Source organism: Fulmarus glacialis, unplaced genomic scaffold (genome assembly GCF_000690835.1).
Source record: "Fulmarus glacialis isolate BGI_N327 unplaced genomic scaffold, ASM69083v1 scaffold10482, whole genome shotgun sequence".
NCBI lineage: Eukaryota > Metazoa > Chordata > Aves > Procellariiformes > Procellariidae > Fulmarus > Fulmarus glacialis.
This window is the reverse complement of record NW_009197178.1, coordinates 40,469-59,169: the sequence shown is the minus strand read 5'-3', so window position 1 is coordinate 59,169 and position 18,701 is coordinate 40,469. Positions and strand designations below refer to the sequence as shown.

Sequence of the window (18,701 nt, the reverse complement as noted above, 5' to 3'; positions counted from 1 at the left end):
ACAACCTCTTTGACTATGCCCAGAATGAGCTCTGTTTCACAGCATGGAAAGTAATTGTCACATCAGTCCCAGCTATCTGTCTGAGTTTCAGACTGGAATGGACAACTGACCACTTTGAGCACTCTGCTGGGAGAAGGTGGCTTTACACCCACATCCCAAAGCCTTATTTAAGGAGGATTCTGATTTCTCTCTTTCCCAGCCTGCTTGCAATTTTTCCCCAAACAATTCATTAGCAAGGGATATGGACTGGACTATGTAAACGCTGAAGCAGTTGCTACCTATACAGGAGCAAGCTATCTCATAAACCACCTTGACTGAAGCCCATGGGAGCAGAGCCAGGCATGCGCCGGTTCCCACCTGGAGGCTGCCCAAGTGTATTAGACACGGTATGGTCTGTTGCCAAGAACTGGAGGAAAATTCTGACATCGAGAAAGTCACATAATGGATTCTGCTGGGTCTAAAGTACCTGTGAGAGAGTGTCTTGCAAACAGCTCTGGTGTTGTGACATGGAAGATTCACACAGCGTATTCCAGGTCCAAGACACAGTCTGGGAAAATGTCTCCCACCGCACTTCTTATGAGGCTCATCAGAGATGGCACTTCTTGGCGATTCCCTTTACCGGCACACCTTCCTCACTACTCTGACATTATCTAACACACTTCTGAACAGGGGCTACAATCCCAGTTGGGACCCGCAGCCCTTGTAAGTGAGGATGAAGCTGACAAGGAATTCATTTGCAGATGATGAACTTAAAACAAGGAAGACAGAAGCCAACGGCCTGAAAGACCTAAGGCAGTTCTTAGAAATTCTAGCACAAAAGGTACAAGAGCATGCATTCCAGACATACATTGTTCTGGAACGTGAGGCTTCAGATATGTAAATACACACAGGAAACACCTTGTACAGCCAAAATAGATAAAAGACATCATTCTTTTATTTTACACCAAAATCCACAGTTCTGCAAGTGGCAAAATCTAAAGCAGACCCTTCTACTCTTTGCTGGCATACCTGGACCACATAAAACCTAAGCACAGAGAAATGTCAATTTAACACAATCAGCAATTGAAGCTTTTTCTCGTCTGCAGTATTTCCGCAGTTAACAAGTGTTAGCCTGTCAAAAGCAGCTAAGGACAGGGGATATCAGACTTTGTCCAATCTATCATCTTTCATATTAGGTTGTTGTCAAGTTATCCATAGTTAATCAGGAGACAAACCAAGACAATAAACCAACAGCAGGAAACTCAATCCAAGACTTGTGTTTCTATTCAGTGGTTCTGACACAATGTACCGAAAGATAAAGGGAGAAGTCAACTTCTGTTTTATTTATGCAGTCATAGAACAACGGAGGATTTAATTTCTCTCTTTTCAGGCTGAAGCTTCCTACTGAATGAAACGTCCTCTTTCCTTACAAATGCAGTTGGCTCCTATCATTAACAACTCCCCTTGCTGGAGAAACAGAAGAGGCAGCATTGCCAGGTCATTCATTAACAGAAAAGCAAACTCATTACATACACTGCCTATCTTCTACAGGCTTTGGAGCCTGCTCAGATGGTGACATAGGACGTATAAACAGATTACTACACAGGTACTATTTTTAAACTCCTAATTTCTATGCAGTATACTTACACTGCCCATTCCAGCTTCTCATTCTTGATTGAATTGTAGAGGGCCTGCAAAGGGAGAGAAATGAGATGGGATTATTGTTTGACCCCTGCTACACATACATTAATATGCTGAAAATTACCTAACTAATACCAGCAAGCGAGCTGTCTCTGATCAAGGAAGTACTGTATCTGCTCATGGTAAGGCAAAAATCTTGAGCAGAAATCTCATCTAATGAAAAAATACCGGAATGCAGGGTTTGAGATTACAGTCATCTTCTCAAGCAGGTTTCTGGGGTTTGTTTTTTTTTTTTAAATAACCACGTTAAGTTTGCAAAAGCCATGAGACTACAGCCTTGAAATCCAAGGTCCAATTTAATTCCTGATAGTCAATGAAATTTTTTTTGTCACTGACTTTAACGGGGCCAAGATTTCACCATATGGGTTTACCCGTAAAACTATGCCAGAATAGCAATCCAAAGCCCCTGAGCCTCACAGACACCTGAACGCTTCCCCAGTCACACACCCAAACATAAACACGTTCTGTTTCTAAATGCAAAACAGAAAATGAACCATAAGCAGCTTTCATGCTTGAAGATCAATGTCTTGGACTGCTGGCTGCTAACATCGTTACTCTCTCAATTCATACGAAAGATGCCAGTAAGTTTGACACCAAAGGTCACGATTCTGTTGTTGATACCAGCCTGCAAAGAAAAGGGTCTGGAGGCTGATTTAAGCCTCCAGATATCAGTGGATATCAGACAGTTGGGATGGATTTCTTTTGAGAGGGAGTAGGTACATCACTTGGATAAGTGTGTCTGATTTCAGCCCTCCAGTAGCTGATGCATACAATGGATAAATGCCTGCTATTACTACAAGCTAATGGAGTTCTTCAAATAGGCCACTTGACTCAAGTGAAGTATTTTGATATGGAATGTCCCTGAATCTCGCACTTACAATCCACATTTGTAATTTACCTTATATACATAGCTAGATTTACTCCCTCTGGCACATAACTCCTACACAACCTTCAAATATTTTAACGTGTAGAAGAACTGTTGATGCACACGATTACCAAAAAGTAGCACATCAAGTATGAACAAGCCTGAAAATCACATACTATAATAGCTATGACACGCTCAACAGAAACATTAGCATTTATATAGCCTTAACTCTGACCCACAACAAAAATAATTTGGAAAACTGAAGAGTTGAAACTAGTCTTGTGCATATGCCACAGCTGAACTTGCATCGAGAATCCCATGAGCATATCCCACTGCTCATCCTGTGATCCAATGGCTCCTTTCCGAATCTTGCACGGTCTATTTGAAGATCCTTAATACTCAGCTCTGTGAAAATCTGGCTTGACTGAACCATACACAAGCAGATCAAACATGCTGGTACAACTCACCTCAAACTGATGCTACACATGCAGCAACTTTTAGTCACAGTGTACCATAAAAGTAGGTTTCTCAGATGAACAGAACAGATATGACCACCAGGATGAATCATCCCACATCCTACTTACACTGAGCTAGCAGAGAGAGGTCCCCACCGCTAATAAGGCTTTGTTGCGCTACTCACAACAATATGATGAAATATTTCCAACTCTGGAGTTTTCAGTGTCTGTTTCTATTTATCCTATCTTCTCCAAACTTGTATAAGGAGCTCTGATCCAAAGGCAAACAGCTAGACAAAGGTGAAGGAAAGGGCATTGCTGGCAGTTTCTAGGCACTTTGCTTAATTTTAAGGTAAGAGCTATCAAGAGATTTTAAGACCACCCTGCAGGAAGCAAGCAAAAGAAAGGGCTAACGTTTCTCCTACCATGCAGCCAGCAGTCCAGCAGAATTAGACGCACCTCCATTCTTCTGCACAAATTGATGCTGACACTGATTCCCTGGGGTCACCCAGTATTTTCTATTAGAAGCCACTATGTTTCTAATGATTTGGCCAAAGCCCCCCTCTTATTCTTTGACTTGTCTTTTTTTTCCTACTTTGATTTAAATATTCTCTTACATTTTGAGCCAGAAAACTACTTCCACATATAAGGCAGAGAGACTGCATTTTTTTCCCCTGTTGCCTCCCCATTTTTTCAGAAGCAGCATTTTTTTCCCCAGCTGATTGAATGAGCTTTTGAAATGTAGCAAAAACCTTGCCTGGGGTATCAGAAATGCCTTTTGCTGCTCTCTGGCCCAAATGCCTACAAGATTGGGTCACGACCCCTGAAAATGAATGCAGTACTGTGCAGTACTGCTTTTTATGGGATTTTGCTGCTAAGGAAGTCTCTAGGGATCACTGCAGCCAAAGAGCAGGACATACAAAAGCAGCACTCCAGATTGGTGCAGGAACAACAAATGCCCCAGGTTTTTGCCTTGTGGAAAGTGACATGTGTTTGTCCCGATCGTTACTAATGAGCCAAACTCCATCTTCCTTCTTTAGGGAGTAACCACCCATGGACCCCCACCCATGGACCCCTACCCATGGACCCAGTCATGTGGCATGTATCTGACGAAGGACACAGTGTCCCCCATAGAGCATCAAATGTAGCCTCTCAGAAAGTCTCTGCTATTTATAAAAAATTAAAAGAGAAAAACCTAGAGACTATCCACAGCCTGGGTAGCTGCATACAGGGCATGTTCGGTGCATCTACCGAGCATGTTCGGTGAGACTTCAGTGAGTAGACCTCTCAAGGGATGGAGATACATGAGTTCTCATGCCTGCCCCCCAACCCGCCTCTCTGGTAGAGACTGCTGCCGGGCTGTGCACTCGCCGCCGTACTCACCAGCCTTTTAGAGCTGCTTTAGTTCTTTCTCCAAAGCAATTTATGCTTTAACACTTTCCTGATGTCTACTGGGCTCTCGCATGATCTGGAGAAAAAAAACTTCCTCCTCCCATGTTTTCCAACCAGTAGAGACGTGTATAGCCCAGTACCCGCTCCATCATTTATTTCATGGCTGTGCATTTGTTTCATGGCCCCGATTCAGACAGCAGCTCTTTTCAGCAGACATTTCTCCAGAGTATGATTAAATCAAACGAACTTGGAGACAAGCACTTAAATGCTTCACTAAATTGCAACAAAGCTGATCAGAGATTATGGCGGGGACATGACTTTCACCGTACTTAACTAGCTGCAAGGACAGATTTTATTAACTCATGTTTTCTCTCTGGGAAATGGAAAAAAAAAAAAAGCTCTGATTTAAAGCACTCTTACAGTTTGACAACAATCACAGCTTCTTACCTGCTAGCCTGGGAAGTGCTTGGCAAATTTGCTACGTAAGCCGGAAAACTGGAGGGTGGACCACAGCAGGGAATGCCAGAACGAATACTGCATGGGTCTCATCTTCCAAGCTGGACCGATACCACTTGGAAAGCAGAGAGACTTTCTATCGCTTTTGGCACCCAAGGCTACTGTAGACAGGCTCCAAACTCCCAGCTACCAACCACTCAGCAGTATCCAACTTCACTGCTTCAACTCTTAAGCTCTATCACCCAGACCACAAAAACCGACTCTTCACAGCTTCCCCTTTTCTGAGAATTGCTGATCTCTGGGTCCACCACACCTGACGCCCTGCACTGCTCTAAGCTCCCTGGAGAAACAAATGTGGAAGGGAGAATAAAAGAAATTAACTGCTGCATAAAACAGAATAGCAGGCAACAACCTAGACACTTTCCTTATTTTAACTTCAATGCTGTTTCCTACAGCTCCAATTTGACCCTTAGCAGACTCCAGTATAAAAAAAAACCAATAGGATTTGTTATGTATTTGTAGGATTTGTTTGTATTTATTCATAGACTGGGCAAGAAACTTACACTTTCTTTTTTAAGTGGAAGCCTGTAGCTCTGTAAGAAACTGCCGAATTCCATCCCCATTTTCCCTTTGGTAAGCAGGTAGGTCAACTAAAAATCCAGATTTTCACAAGCTCTCACCAGTCTTTTATTCCAATTGGAAAGAGATGCAAAACTACACAGGGGGTGCTTCTGAAACTCCTGTTTATTTTACAAAGCTGCCAAGAAAAAAAGGTCACTCGCCACCCTCACCTCCCTCAAAACCTTGTCACATGCACAAGCCATTTGACCAATTTTAAACAGGCTGCTCTCGGCACCTGCCGACTGCCAGCTATGCTGTGACCCAGCCTCTGCAAGCAGACGCAGTGAATAAAAGAAAGGCACAACCAGGTGTGCACACAGGGACAAAGACCTAACGAATTACCCAGATACTCATCTCAGTAGATCATCTAGGTAACAAGTAGGCTGAGGTTGACCAAAGCCTCGCCAGCAGGGTGCAAGAGGTCCTGGGGCACTGTGCGAGCCCTTCCCTCAAAAGGCAACATAGGGCTGGCTCCTGAAGCAGACTACTGACTTTCTGTACACACTAGCCCATCCAGAAAACCCTGCCAAGAGGAAAAGGAATACACCACAGGTATTTCTTATACCCGCTCCGTGCACAAAAGAGAAGGAGCCAGAAATGCCTGCCGTGAGCAGGTAAACAGGCAAAACCAAAACCAAGTTCAGAGAGCCAGCAGGGATGACCCAGACTGTCTTCTCCAGTTTTTGTTTCCCAGGCTTTCTGCTCACACTCAGTTCCACTCTCGTTTCTGAAGTCATTGTTGAGGGAATGACCATCTGACCATTACAGCAGATACCCCGGGTGGCTTTTGCAGCCCCCAGGACAGGGGGGTGCTTTCTGACCCAGGCCCCTGCCACCCTCCCCTGCAGCCACTGTCAGAAGAAGCCCTGCCTGGGGACATTTCTTCTTCACCTCCAGCTCGTAGTGGCACGGTTGATCCCAGGCAGCCGAAGAAGCCCCAGTCACACCTCTGGGCAAAGACGTGCACAGTCTTTGCAGTCAGAAGTGCTCAGTCAGAAGTTCAGCATCTCCCCCGGTCACTCAGCACCGGTCCATCAGCTCTGCCTCTGGGACCACAGCAGTCAGCCAGGCACCAGCCCCAGCTCCCCACCATACGTGGTTTATTGGAGGGAGGAAAAATAACAAAAGCAGCAGAACCCTACAACATTAAAACAGGTTACAGAAGCAACAGATACCAGACATCACAGGTGCCTGCATGCAGTCCTGATAGGTGCTAATGTGCCTGTCTTTTGGACCCGGGTGTGTCCCTGTGTCATTGCCTTCTGCCAGGTTTGGATGGGGTGCAACACATTGCTATATACCACCCCCGGTTTGCTGTTTAGGTGATTCCGTGAAGGTTGACCCTCCCCCAGAACTGTTGCTTGCATACAGATCTACACTAGTTCACCATCTCGTGTTTGCCACCCTCCCCCAAAATCCAGATCTTGAAATTTTCTCCTTTCATGCAGGGATCTGTAACACCTGGCGAGGCGAGAATAAGGGCTCTGATCACTGCATGCCTGTAGCTCCTTGCCAGGCTCAAAGCCCAAATGCCCCTGATGTCTCATGCATTTTCCCCCTTCCGACGAGGATGCAGCAAGGATGCTAGAGTAGTACCCCAAGAAGCCTGTGGGTTAGTGCACAGCATGGCATGTCTGCTGATATCACTCTCAATTTCAAATTTCACTGGTTTGTACAACAAACGTTCTTCTAACAAGCCAGCATACATTATTCATAAAACAGCACAGAGCTGTTCAGCAGCATATGGAACCGATGAATGTTGTTTTGGTGTGGGTGGAGATAGGGTTGATAGGAATGTTTTAGGGGGAAGGAAAGGAGATCATTTCACCCAGGGAATTTCAAGTGCGTCACCAACTGGAGGAGAACATTTCTAAGAGAAACTCCTCTGTTAAAAATCTGATCTGTATAGAGAACGGGGGGAGGGGGAAAAAGAAAAAGGTAAGGAAAGATTGTGCCAGATACATCATCATAAAACAGAAAAGGATGGTTAGCTGGGGCTCCTGAGAGCCAAGAAATTAATGCCACACAAGAAACATGTCCTCTGTAAAATTGATACATGGGGGTTGCTAGAAAAGATTTGTTCTGTAATTGCAGGAGTGTTTCATCAGTGTTACTGGTAAAGGCAGCATACTGAATTATTACAGGTGAACAGAGAAAAGGCTAGAGAAGTGTTTCTTGATAGTGGAGCACCTACACGGCCTATTTCAGAAATTGTTTCATTGGCCCTGTGCATTTGCAGGCAGGACAGGCACAGGCACTCTGCAATTCAGTCCATGGCTGCGGGAAAACAGAGTCTGTCGGGAGGAGAGACTGCTGAGCACGCTGGGTCACACGGACGATCCTGAGGTCCTCTGACTCACCTTGCACCCAGCCTGGGTTTGAGCCTACTCTCCCAAGAATAACAGTACATCAATTCACAGTATCCTTTCCGCAGGTTCTCCTGCTGGCCTGAGGCTGTGATACCTGCCTATAATACACACCCAGGATGTATCACCTAGTGGAGCCTTTATACCTACAGGTGCATGTGTGTATATATGCGTGCACAGAAGCACTACCTGATGTTTTTCAAGGAGATGACGGGTCCTTGGGCTACTTAGCTTCTTTGACGCTGGCAGCAGGCAAACCTCATGCAGGCACCATGTTGGTGCCTTGTTCATACTGGCTAGAGCATAAGGATATATAATACTCTCTAGCTCAGCAAAATAGGCTGAGTCACGTAAGTGCAACGTATCAGAGGAGTATGCTTCTGAGACACAAATGGGTTAAATCCATCTCCTGCCCTAAGTCAGCTGAAGCAGTCACAGAAACAGGTCTTGAGCATTGTAATTACTTTGTATGGGGAGCAGATAAAATACAAGGCAGTCCAGACAAAAAGGGAGAAACATACCCACAGAAATATGGAAGAGAGCAAGTCTACAAATCAAGCCCTGCTTGAGACCAAGGGGATCTACACGGCACTACTGTCCAGAAAGCCCAGCCTAGAACTGAAGACATTTCGTGAGAGGTGATGTACAAGCACAGACATACACTGATAAAAAGACCTCCTTTGCAACGCTACACATTGGCAACAACTTCAAGGTCTCTTCCACCAACACAACAGAAGAGCTAAAGCTCAAATATAAACCAGTTCTCTAACTCAGTGAAATCTTAGCAAAATAGATGGGCAGACAAGGAACAGAAGGGGGAACAGACATATGGAAAGAACAGGGCTGCCCAAAATCACAAGACCAATCAGTGGCAGAGCCGCTTGTCATTTCGTCAACTGGGCAGGCGTCACTGATGGGCATGTAGGGATCTTCTCAGCCCTCCGTAACACTTACAAGTCTTAGATGCTCCGCAGACACAAATATCTTTGTATGAAATAAGGAAACAACGCTATAAACAAAAACAAAGCTGCAGTGTGCTGCCTAACTTACTGAGCCAGACAGGAGGAGAAGTGGGTATCTCTCACACAACAACCTACAGCACTCAGGAGGCAGAAATGTGAATCCCACAGGGGGATGAACACAGAGTGTTCATTACTGCAGTAGCTAACTAAATGTGTCAGACACTACCCCTGGGAGAAAGTCCCTGCCCTGAGGACATTACACCATGCATACACAGTGGACACAAAACCTGGAAGAGGGAACAGAGGTACAGAGATTAAGTGATTCACCCAATGTCAAAAGACCCAAGTTTCCGCCATATGCAGAGACTTTTCGTACATAAATCCTCCCTCTGAATACCATGCAACTATTCCAATGCCTAGGGTGAAAGTGATCGCAAGAGCAGGGTCCCAGAGCACCTGCAAGATGCAACCTTTTCTTTGGCATTTGCTGGAGTAGCAAATATTGCATCAGCAACAGCCCGAGAATGATGGCCATGCTATTTCTCTGCCACAACCTTAGCAGTACACTATTTCTTAGTTATGGTCAATCAGACCCTCAAAACGGAGGTTCCTGAAACTGAACTGAATGAAATACTTCGTTTATTTCTATTTGCATTACTCTGTGATCAAAGCTCTGCAGCTGAGGCTCTGAAATACCATACAACCTGTAAGCTGGCAGAGAGTGATCCGTTAGGAAATACTGTGCAGCATTGGGATCTTTTCACCATAGCAGAGGAGGTTTCTCTCAGGACAGATACGAGATTTAGGGAAGGGGCATTACAGGAAGATCCAAGTGTCTGCTTGTTTGCATGCGCACGGACACAAGACGTGGTTAAATGCCTTTGGCTGATGCTCTGAAATATTTCAGCCTCATTCAATACATCTTTGGAAATGGTATATCTTCTAATCCCAAGGCAGAATCAATCTGCAACAGGAATGAAATTAGAGGCATATTCGGTCACTGCATAAAGTTCATCCAACCCTTGGAGACACAGAGCACCTTTGGGAGGGAGACGGCTATTAAAGCTCTTGCCAGGGGCTCCCGGGTGCCTCTCAGTTTTTAAGCAGGACTGAGGAATGAGGAAAGAAGCGATACTGCATGGAGTGGGGGTTGTTTGCCTAGGAACCGAACAACTGGGTTGGGCTGGGTGAGGAGATGCTGCACACAGCCACTGTAGCAGCTGGGCATAGCCTGTGCTACCGACCACTACAATACACTAGTGTGTATAAACGCACAAGTGATGCCTTCCTAATAAACACTTGACAGCAATATTTAATCATGCACGCAAGTGAGATGATATTTTTGCCTAGCACCCACACCTACTAAACCACAGAGCAGTAGAGAAGGAGCAGAAACTATTTTTCTACAGAAAATCATTCCCATTAAACAGATAATCCCAAGGACATCACTCACCAACTCTGGCACCTTTCCCGAGAGCAGAGCTCCAATTAGCATTCTCAGTAGCAAGTTTTCACTGTTTACTATTGCACCAAGCTCAGTGACAGGCCATTCCTCTAAGATGCGATCGCTATCACACACCAGACCTCTTTCACCTTCAAGTCTCTCCTCAACCCTAGAGATTTTTTTCTGACAGCGACAGCGATTCTGTGATCACCGCAGATCATCCAGAGCCCTTAACTCCTGCAGACCATAACCTTTTCAACAACACCACCTCCACCCCTAGCAAAGAGAAACATGATGAATATTTAGTTATTTACCTTGCTTTCTTTAGTAGAAAACTCAGAGGAGTTGGAGATTTTCATAGATTTTGATCGATGGGACTGCCGCCAGAGAGATTCTTCTCGGGAGTATTTCACTGAACCTGTGGCTCTCACACGGACTTTGCTGGTGCTCTGAACACTGTTAACTCCGATCATTTCCAAAAGTAAGCGTATGGGATGGGAGAGAAGAAAGCTAATGGCACTTCCCAATCCCCTGCAGAGGAACTGGAAAAGGTTACGTCTGGAGAGCCCAGGCTCAAGCAATCGGTGTTTGCTCAAACCGCACTAGGCTGTTTTCTCCAGCATCTTCAGGCACACTGTTTGGAGCCAGCCTGATTGTTCCAGGCATTGCTCACGTCACTGGACAGGGGGAAAAAAAAAAGAAAAAAAAGAAAAAAAAAAAAGGAGGCTGATAGAAACTCCTCCCCTGCTCCACTCCCCTCTCCAGCATGGACTCCCCCTTCATACACACACCAACAGCAAGAGGGAGAGAGATGGAGAGGAGGAGGCTGGAACAAATGCCAGCAGATCAAGCAAGAGATTCATTTTCAGTTCACACGGCCACACTTCCCTGCCTGCAACAGCCTGCCATGCTCATTACTGCCTGCAATAACAAAGGACACGGTAAAAAGAGTCTTCAATCACCTGCCAGCTACAGGCTCCTGGATGTGAGAAATACCGATGGATTCCCAAAGCACTGGAGAAATGAGTGAAAGCCCAGAGCACCATAACGAAGTTCCGGCAAGCCCCAGAGAGATGCCCCAGCAAATCTCCACAACTCCAAGCGTTTGCACTCGTTAGCCAGAGTCCTTGGGGTGCCTTCCTAGGGGGCAAGGGAGAGCAAGACCACTTTCACGCTCTAAGAGGGGCTTAGGGGAAAAGAGGTGAATCTCCCAAGGTGACCAGCGCAAACCAGTGGCAGAACTGTGAGCAAACAGCTGGGGACCCACCTCCTCCCTCGGCATCCAGGAGGGCTGTAGCCGTACCCCTCCATGAGCACGCTCCGGCGGCCGACCCCACAAGCGATGCCGCTCCCGAGCGGCACCCTGTTCCTCCCTAGGGGGAAATACACACCACCCAGCAATGGGAGGGCCACTGCCACTGCCCACGCACACCAGAGGCACCACTCCAACCCACACGAGCCCGGCTCCAGGGGTCAGGTGTGCTCCCGGTGCCTGGAGCTGCTCTCCCCCGCGCAGGGGGCCAGAAGAGGCCAGCGCCAATGGCAGCCGTCGCTTTTACCAGGAGTGGGTGCGCTACGTAAGGGAAAAAAGAGATGTTTACCTCAATGTTGCAAAAGCACCATCATTTCTGGCTCCTGGAGACCCAGAGCGCAGCAGACTGTGCATTGCCATGGTAACCTGCTCCGATGAGAGAGAGAGATCTCCGCTCTGCTCGGCACGGGGTCGTGGCAGCTGCCGGCACATGCCAGGGCAGGTGTAGCAGCTCGTGCAAGCGCCAAGGCAGAAGTGGACAACGGGGACATCATCCCGAACTCAGAAGAGGCAAACAGCTTGTGCAGAGGGAGCACGAGGAGCTGGAAGACTGCGCAGCACGGGGACCTCACCATGGGCTAGCACCACGTTCAGCAACCTGCCCCATGCCGCCAGCCCAGCAGGCAGGGCAAGGCCAGCAGCAGCGGGGTGGTGGTCTGGGAGGACACTCTCTCGTCCCACTCCCACCACGACGCACAGGGAGCTGCCAGTCTGCGCGTGCAGCCAGGGACGAGGGGTTGCTGCCCTGGCACACCGACGCGAATATCCCGCACTGAAATGCATCGGGCAGCCGAAGGCTGGGTGAAGAGGCTCCAGCCCCCATTCACACCTGAGTCCCGTTCAGTGTCAGCCAAGCCACGTTAAGGCAGAGTGAGAGTTTGCTCACCCTACGTCACATGCGTGACAGCACCCAGGAGTAGATAAGAAGCAGATTGAGTGGGCTCTTCCCCTGGTTACACCTTCCCAGCCTCTTGCAATCAGGGATTTACGTCCTTAACAGGCAAATGGCTAGGCAGCCACATTATCATCCTAGTGCATTTTTGCTCGTAAAAGACATTGCTGCCTCCCCAGTGTGCAGCAGTCCTTCGGTCAGCAGTCACCCTTTGCTTGCATTACACCCAAGGATGCTACAGATGCAAATCCTGCCCACAGACTGCAATCGGTGTGGACCACGCTGAAGGACAACAGTCAGTGGAACAAGGGACCTAAATACCAATATAGAAACTGTTCCTGGGGTGACAACCTTCTGATTCCCCACAGATCCTGCCCCTGTCCTGCTTCAGGTACAGACTTCTTCCCACCTGGCAAACAAGTAAAATGCATTCTCATTTCCACGACAGTCAGGTCTAGCAAGCCCACCCCAACCTCACACGTTAAGATCAAATCCCAGACATGCTCCAGCCTTTTTACACAAACCTGTAATTGCTAGGGGGTACCTGAATGAAGGGAAGACCCTTTTTCTCTGGCAACAAGCAATTGCATGCTCTAAGTTACTTGTGCCACTTCCCAGAAAAGGTTTTATGTTACTTAACCCGTCTGAAATTATCCACTGCTAGTGGAAAAGCTTTTCAAAGAAAATCTCTTCTTGGAGGAAATTTTCACTGCAATCAAACAGCTCCAGATGAGCTAAGCAGCAGGTCCTGACAGGTGCTACGTAAATGGCCACAAATCATTCCCTATCCTACCAACCCCCTGCCTAGCAGATTATTCTTGCTCTCGGATTTATAAGGCCACCTCCCCAAGCACCCTCAACACATCCGAAATAATTATATTCCCTAAATATCACACGCAGACCTAGGCCAATGTGAATTACGCAGAGCAATTTCATTATTAAATACAAGCTAGACTGAACCACAGCAACATTTCTCTTCTGTTGCCCGCAGCACAGCACCATGCCTGCTGCCTAAGTGCAGCAGTTCTCCACCTAGCATCCTCTGAGCTGAGGTTAGCAGATCCTCAGGCAGGACAGGAACCTTAATTCAGGAGGGAAGAGCTCTGGTTCAGCTATAACCAAGCAGCAGTCCAAAACACCAAGGGTGACGGGCTGCATCTTGTTCAATCTTCCCCCCCTCCCCTCAGTGGAGTATGGAAAACACTTCTCTCTCAGCTCACACTCTCCAAAAGAGAGAGCATCCTGAGATCATGCTTTTGAAGCCTTAAATGTCTTCAGCTCAGGGATTCAGCTCAGATTTCACCTGCAAGTGATAATACAATCTTGTACTCCTGACTGAGCCAGTAGCACTGTGTACACAGTGACTGTCTTCTTCTGGGGAAAGACCACTCTTCAGCATGAAAGAAGTCCCACCATTTTAGAAATTAGCATGCACACAGGATTGATTTCTGTCTGTAACTGAGCAACAGGGATTTCTGAGGGAGAAGTGGGTTGTTAACATAAATAGAGGGATAGAAGGGATTTTTTTAAAGAGGGGCTGATATGGCTGTGCAATACCAGAAAAATCAAAGCTGTCCGCACCCAGGGGACCCTCCAGGTGTGTCAAGAAGCCATGATCTTCCCCTTCATCAGAGGTGGTGGGAAAGGGGCAGAATGCAGATATTCAGTCAGTATTTAGTCTGAACAGCCCAGTGACAACATTGGGGTGACCGAAAGGATGGTGACCCTATCTTTGGACCTTCCCTACCAGCACCTCTAAGGAGCAAACCATAAACCAGCAGGAGAACTTGAAACTTTGGGCCAAAACAGATGCAGGAGGGGAAAACCAAAGTCTCTATTATTCCTTCCATCCCACCGTTTTAAAGCAGCCCCAAAACTTTTCACCTGTCACAGGCACTCCTATGGCAGACTACATCACCCATAGAGGAAACAGGCAGCCATTCCAATTTACTGTGCAATAAGCTCTCTTCCTCCCACTGGTCAAGTTTCCCTGGGAGGCCAAACGTACTCAGTCCTTGCTTGGTCCTCCTAACGTCATTCAGCAAATCAACAACACTAGAAGAAAAGCTGTGGAATTCAAAGTGAAATCAATACTGTCTTTTAGGGACCAAACCCCAGGACCACGTTATTGAGTCCGAAGAACTCCAATGTCCTCACACAAAGCCACAAGAATCCATTAGCATCATTTAAGCCTGACCCCAGTGACAAAAATACCACCAAGAAAAGCCAACAAAATACATAAACACACACATAAATTACCTGAAATATACTCTCAAAACCCAGTAACATATTTGTGTAGCACAGAAAAGCGGCACTATTTAATGCTGCTACTAAATACTGTTCCTTAAATAAACAACATTAAATCTTTCATAAGATCGCTTTCCTTCTTCCTTCATCCTTGTTTTTTTCTTCTCCCCAAAACGGACAGGGAGGGGGCAAGTTAGTTCTGCTGGATAAGCTACTCCAGCAGATAGAGTAGATGATGACTACAGAGCTCAACAACTGATCAACAGTAACATTATTGAACTGACATTTCTGTGATATTAAGATAATGATTTCTGAGGTCTGCTGACCAGGGGGAGCTGACAATCAAGAGTAAATCTAAATGACTCCAACTGCCATCCTTGTAAACAGCAAAAAAACTAGAGCAACCACTTCATTTCTACATGCGTAAGCAACCAGGGACCCTTAACAGGGTAACAGCAGGTATGGTGGGAGAATGATGGATATTGACAGAAAATTTCAAAATTATTAACCAAAATTATACACCTAGCTTTCCCTGTGAGACACTCCTATTCTCCACCAACCACAGGACATTATTACCAGTCATTTATGGAGATGCTGGGTTTTATCCCAATCTGAATTTACCACCAAAAAAACATCTCTTGATGACTTCAAGAAAGAATCTTTCATTTTCTTATTGTTTATACTGTAGTACCTACACCTGTGCCATAGGTTCTGAAGGAATCCCTGGGGATGACTCTGATTTCTCTTACAATATGGAAAGTAATCTTTATAATGGAAAGCAGTCAAATCACTACAGCTCAGAAAGCTATCCCATGTCAACTAGGCTATTGTAGCTGCAGAAGCATGTGCTTTTAGACCACCTCAACCACGGAGCAAAGCACATCAACTCATAGCACCAGGAAAACACAAGCATTGCTCCTATGACCCTATGAGGGCAACTGAAGTCTGTATGTTTTACTTTATGTGAGAAGCAGCCTAAAGCACGTTCACAACCAGCTGGCTTGTGGTCACAGACACAAGCCTTTACTACTGACTTTTTACATCAGTAAGCCCCTAAAAGTGAGCAGAGTGACAAAACCATATTGGCTGGTGGAAGACAAAATCAATTCTGGTATCACTGTACCTCTCTGGGATCCATGCTGCATCTTGAGCCAAAATAAAGCACTCCTAAGAAAAGTGCCCTGCTGAAAGGGGGGGAGACCACAGGTTTCATGAAAACAAGCTCTTTGATAATACCAGAGATGCAAAGAAACCATGCCCCCTTTATCCTGATTAGCACTGCAAGTGAAGAGATGCCATTACCCATCTTCATCTTCCTCGCAGCATATCTGAAAACAGCTCTGTGCAACAGACTAGCTGTTGCATTTCCTGGCAAAGCACTACAGTCTCCAGGGGAAAAAGTTTCTCCCCTTGCACTCCTCTTTTTAGGAACAATCGTCCACTGCCAACAGGGCTGACAAATTAAGTGAGCCACATAGCAGGCACCAGCTAACACAGACCACCAAGTTCCTTATGTTAAAGCCGCCAAATGTAGCTGCAGAAAACAGCAGCATCTCAAACAAATCCATAAAAGCACCAAAACCCTAAAATTCTGCATGGCTGTGACAGAAATCCACAGGGAGGTGAACTAAGCACTGGTGCCAAGCCTGCCAACTCTCTCAGATCAGCTGCAAACAACCCCTGCCTCTGTCCCTGCAGTGAGCGTGCTTAGAGTCAACAACACAGAAATAAACCCCTCACCACCCAGCACTCCCCTAGAGATGTGCGTAAAAAAAGAAAAACAACCACCCTTCAATGCTTCCCTCTGATTCAGACAGCAAACACAACAACAACAAAAAAGAAAAAGGAAGGAGGGAGGAGGGAGGAGGGAGGGAGGAAAAAGGAGGAAGGAGGGAGGAAAAAGGAGAATCCAGGACACTGAGAACCACACAGGTTTCACATGGGGGTCACTTGCACTTGCAAGCATTGCACCAGGGAAGGAGCAGCTCCAGGGGGGAAAATAAGAATAACCTTTGACATCCCTTTCCTCCATAAATGCATGTGCCTATGGAGTGATGGCCAGCTGCCTTGCCCTAAAAGCAGGAGAAATCTTTCCTAACCCTCACAACTCCTGCCAGAACCCATCTGCCAGCAGGGCAGAAAATAGGTGGCTTGGATTTGCCCCATGTTTGTACCAGGATCTTACGAATACTTCATCACCCAAGGAAGCATGAAGGAAACTAAATGTTCTATTTAACATCACAGCAAAGGAGGAGGGGGGGGAAAAAAAAAAAAAAAAAAAAATCAAAATTTAAGGAGCGACCTAGCACTCTTGCTTGAAAGAAAACAGTGTAACTGGGTCAGAGAGAGAATAGCCCAATGTCATTTGAAAAGTGTGGTGACAAACAGAAGGAAGGAATACCAAAGATTTATACAGCAATAATTCTAAAAGTGGTGGAAGCAATGTTTTCTCCTCTTCTTTCTCTTTTTTTTTTTTGTTTTTTTTTTTTTCTTTTTTTTTTTAAATATGGTATAAATTATATTCCTACTCCTCCTTCCCTTGAGTTGCAGCACAGAACTTAAGTTTCAAGCAGATCAGTGGGTGGAAGATCAAAGAATGTTTTTCAGAATTTGTTTTCTACCTACATGGAGGTGGGAGTAATATGTCATAGGGACCAAAATGTATGTGTGACATTGTATTAGAGATTTCCCAGCTCGAAAAGAGCCCAAAATTCCTCCTTTAAAGTGGCAGAGCGCATCATTTCTGGAGACTATCAGTCTGTATCCTCCACACTGACAGCACAAGAAATGGGAAGCTCTGAACAGTGACATTCGTCCTCGGGAGCTGCTAAGCATTTCAGTAAAACAAGGGGACTACTGACAGCCTTGGCTATCTGACAGGCTGGAGAAGCTAAACATCACATGATTCACTTGCCTGATCAACCTGGACAAGACACTACGGAGACCTTGCCTCCACAGATGAAAATTAAACCCCCAAACATTCATTAGGAGCCTGGTATTGAGCCACGTAATTGCAGCTAGTAGTAATGGAAATTCTTAGCTGACTCTGCTTGGGTTTCACTCCTTGCTGACACAAAAGCCTGGTGGGCTAGGTGAGATCTTTTGGATAACAATCGCATAGCAAAGAGATGAAAGGTTAGAGGAGCAAAAATAATTCAGAGAAATGCAGAGCATTAAAGCAGAAACAGGCCTGTCCTGTAATGGCTGCTTCCTAGCAAGATAAGCAATCCCTAGTACCACCCTTAGACCATGCAGACGAATCCTTATTCCTGCATCACCATTATAAAATTTTATGTTTTAAGCCTTTTCTAAAGTTCTACTTTCCCTGCTCGGGGACAGAGAGTTGGTGGCAAGCATTAGGCTTTTGCTATTATCTTATGTTGCTTGCCTCGACACAATACCTGGGCTTATTTGTCTTGAGAAAAGTGCACAGATTTCAGATTTTTCTCTTTATATGCTTTGAAGCAAGCTCCTGGAACACAAAAAGAAAATACATTTGCATTTCAGCAGGGCAGGGGGGTGTTAGGATCTCTGTTACTCATGGCACCCAAAGAAAAGCACACACCATTGTAACCTGGTTTAATTCACAGTTTCTGCACAGATGTGCTTTAACTGGTTATTACTTTTAGACAGGCCAAATGACAACACCCAAAAAATCGCAAGCCAAAGGAAACAAAGGTTATCGCAGCAGGAAGGTCCTCGCTGAGGATGGAGGAGAGCAAAGACAAGCCGGGTGTTCCTTTCAGTCACTATGGCTCTGTGGCTCTTCAGAGAGTGAAAGGAAAGTATGCTTTTGCAAACAACTGCTTAAGACAAGGATTAATGGTTTTATCCTGCGTTCCCTGACTTTTATACTGCCAGATTAGACTCTCTTGTCTCCTAGCAGCTGAAAGGGGCCTTCAGTAACAGATCTTTCATTTCAAACAGATAAGAAATGGCTGCCCCAGAAACATTATCCCAACAGAAATATTTTTAACACAAAAAACTTCATTTTGGGCGAGAAACAAGG

General features: G+C 45.9%; 1 protein-coding gene across 1 annotated transcript in view; it reads right to left on the bottom strand.

Moving 5' to 3' along the window:
* PSD3 (pleckstrin and Sec7 domain containing 3) overlaps positions 1-18,701 on the bottom strand; it is a gene marked incomplete at its 5' end in the record, with an annotated part of 76,470 nt that overhangs the window by 26,450 nt on the left and 31,319 nt on the right. The window contains one exon of the mRNA XM_009572448.1: positions 1,627-1,670. Within this exon, the coding sequence (XP_009570743.1) occupies positions 1,627-1,670 (44 nt within the window). The remainder of the gene's footprint in view (positions 1-1,626; positions 1,671-18,701) is intronic.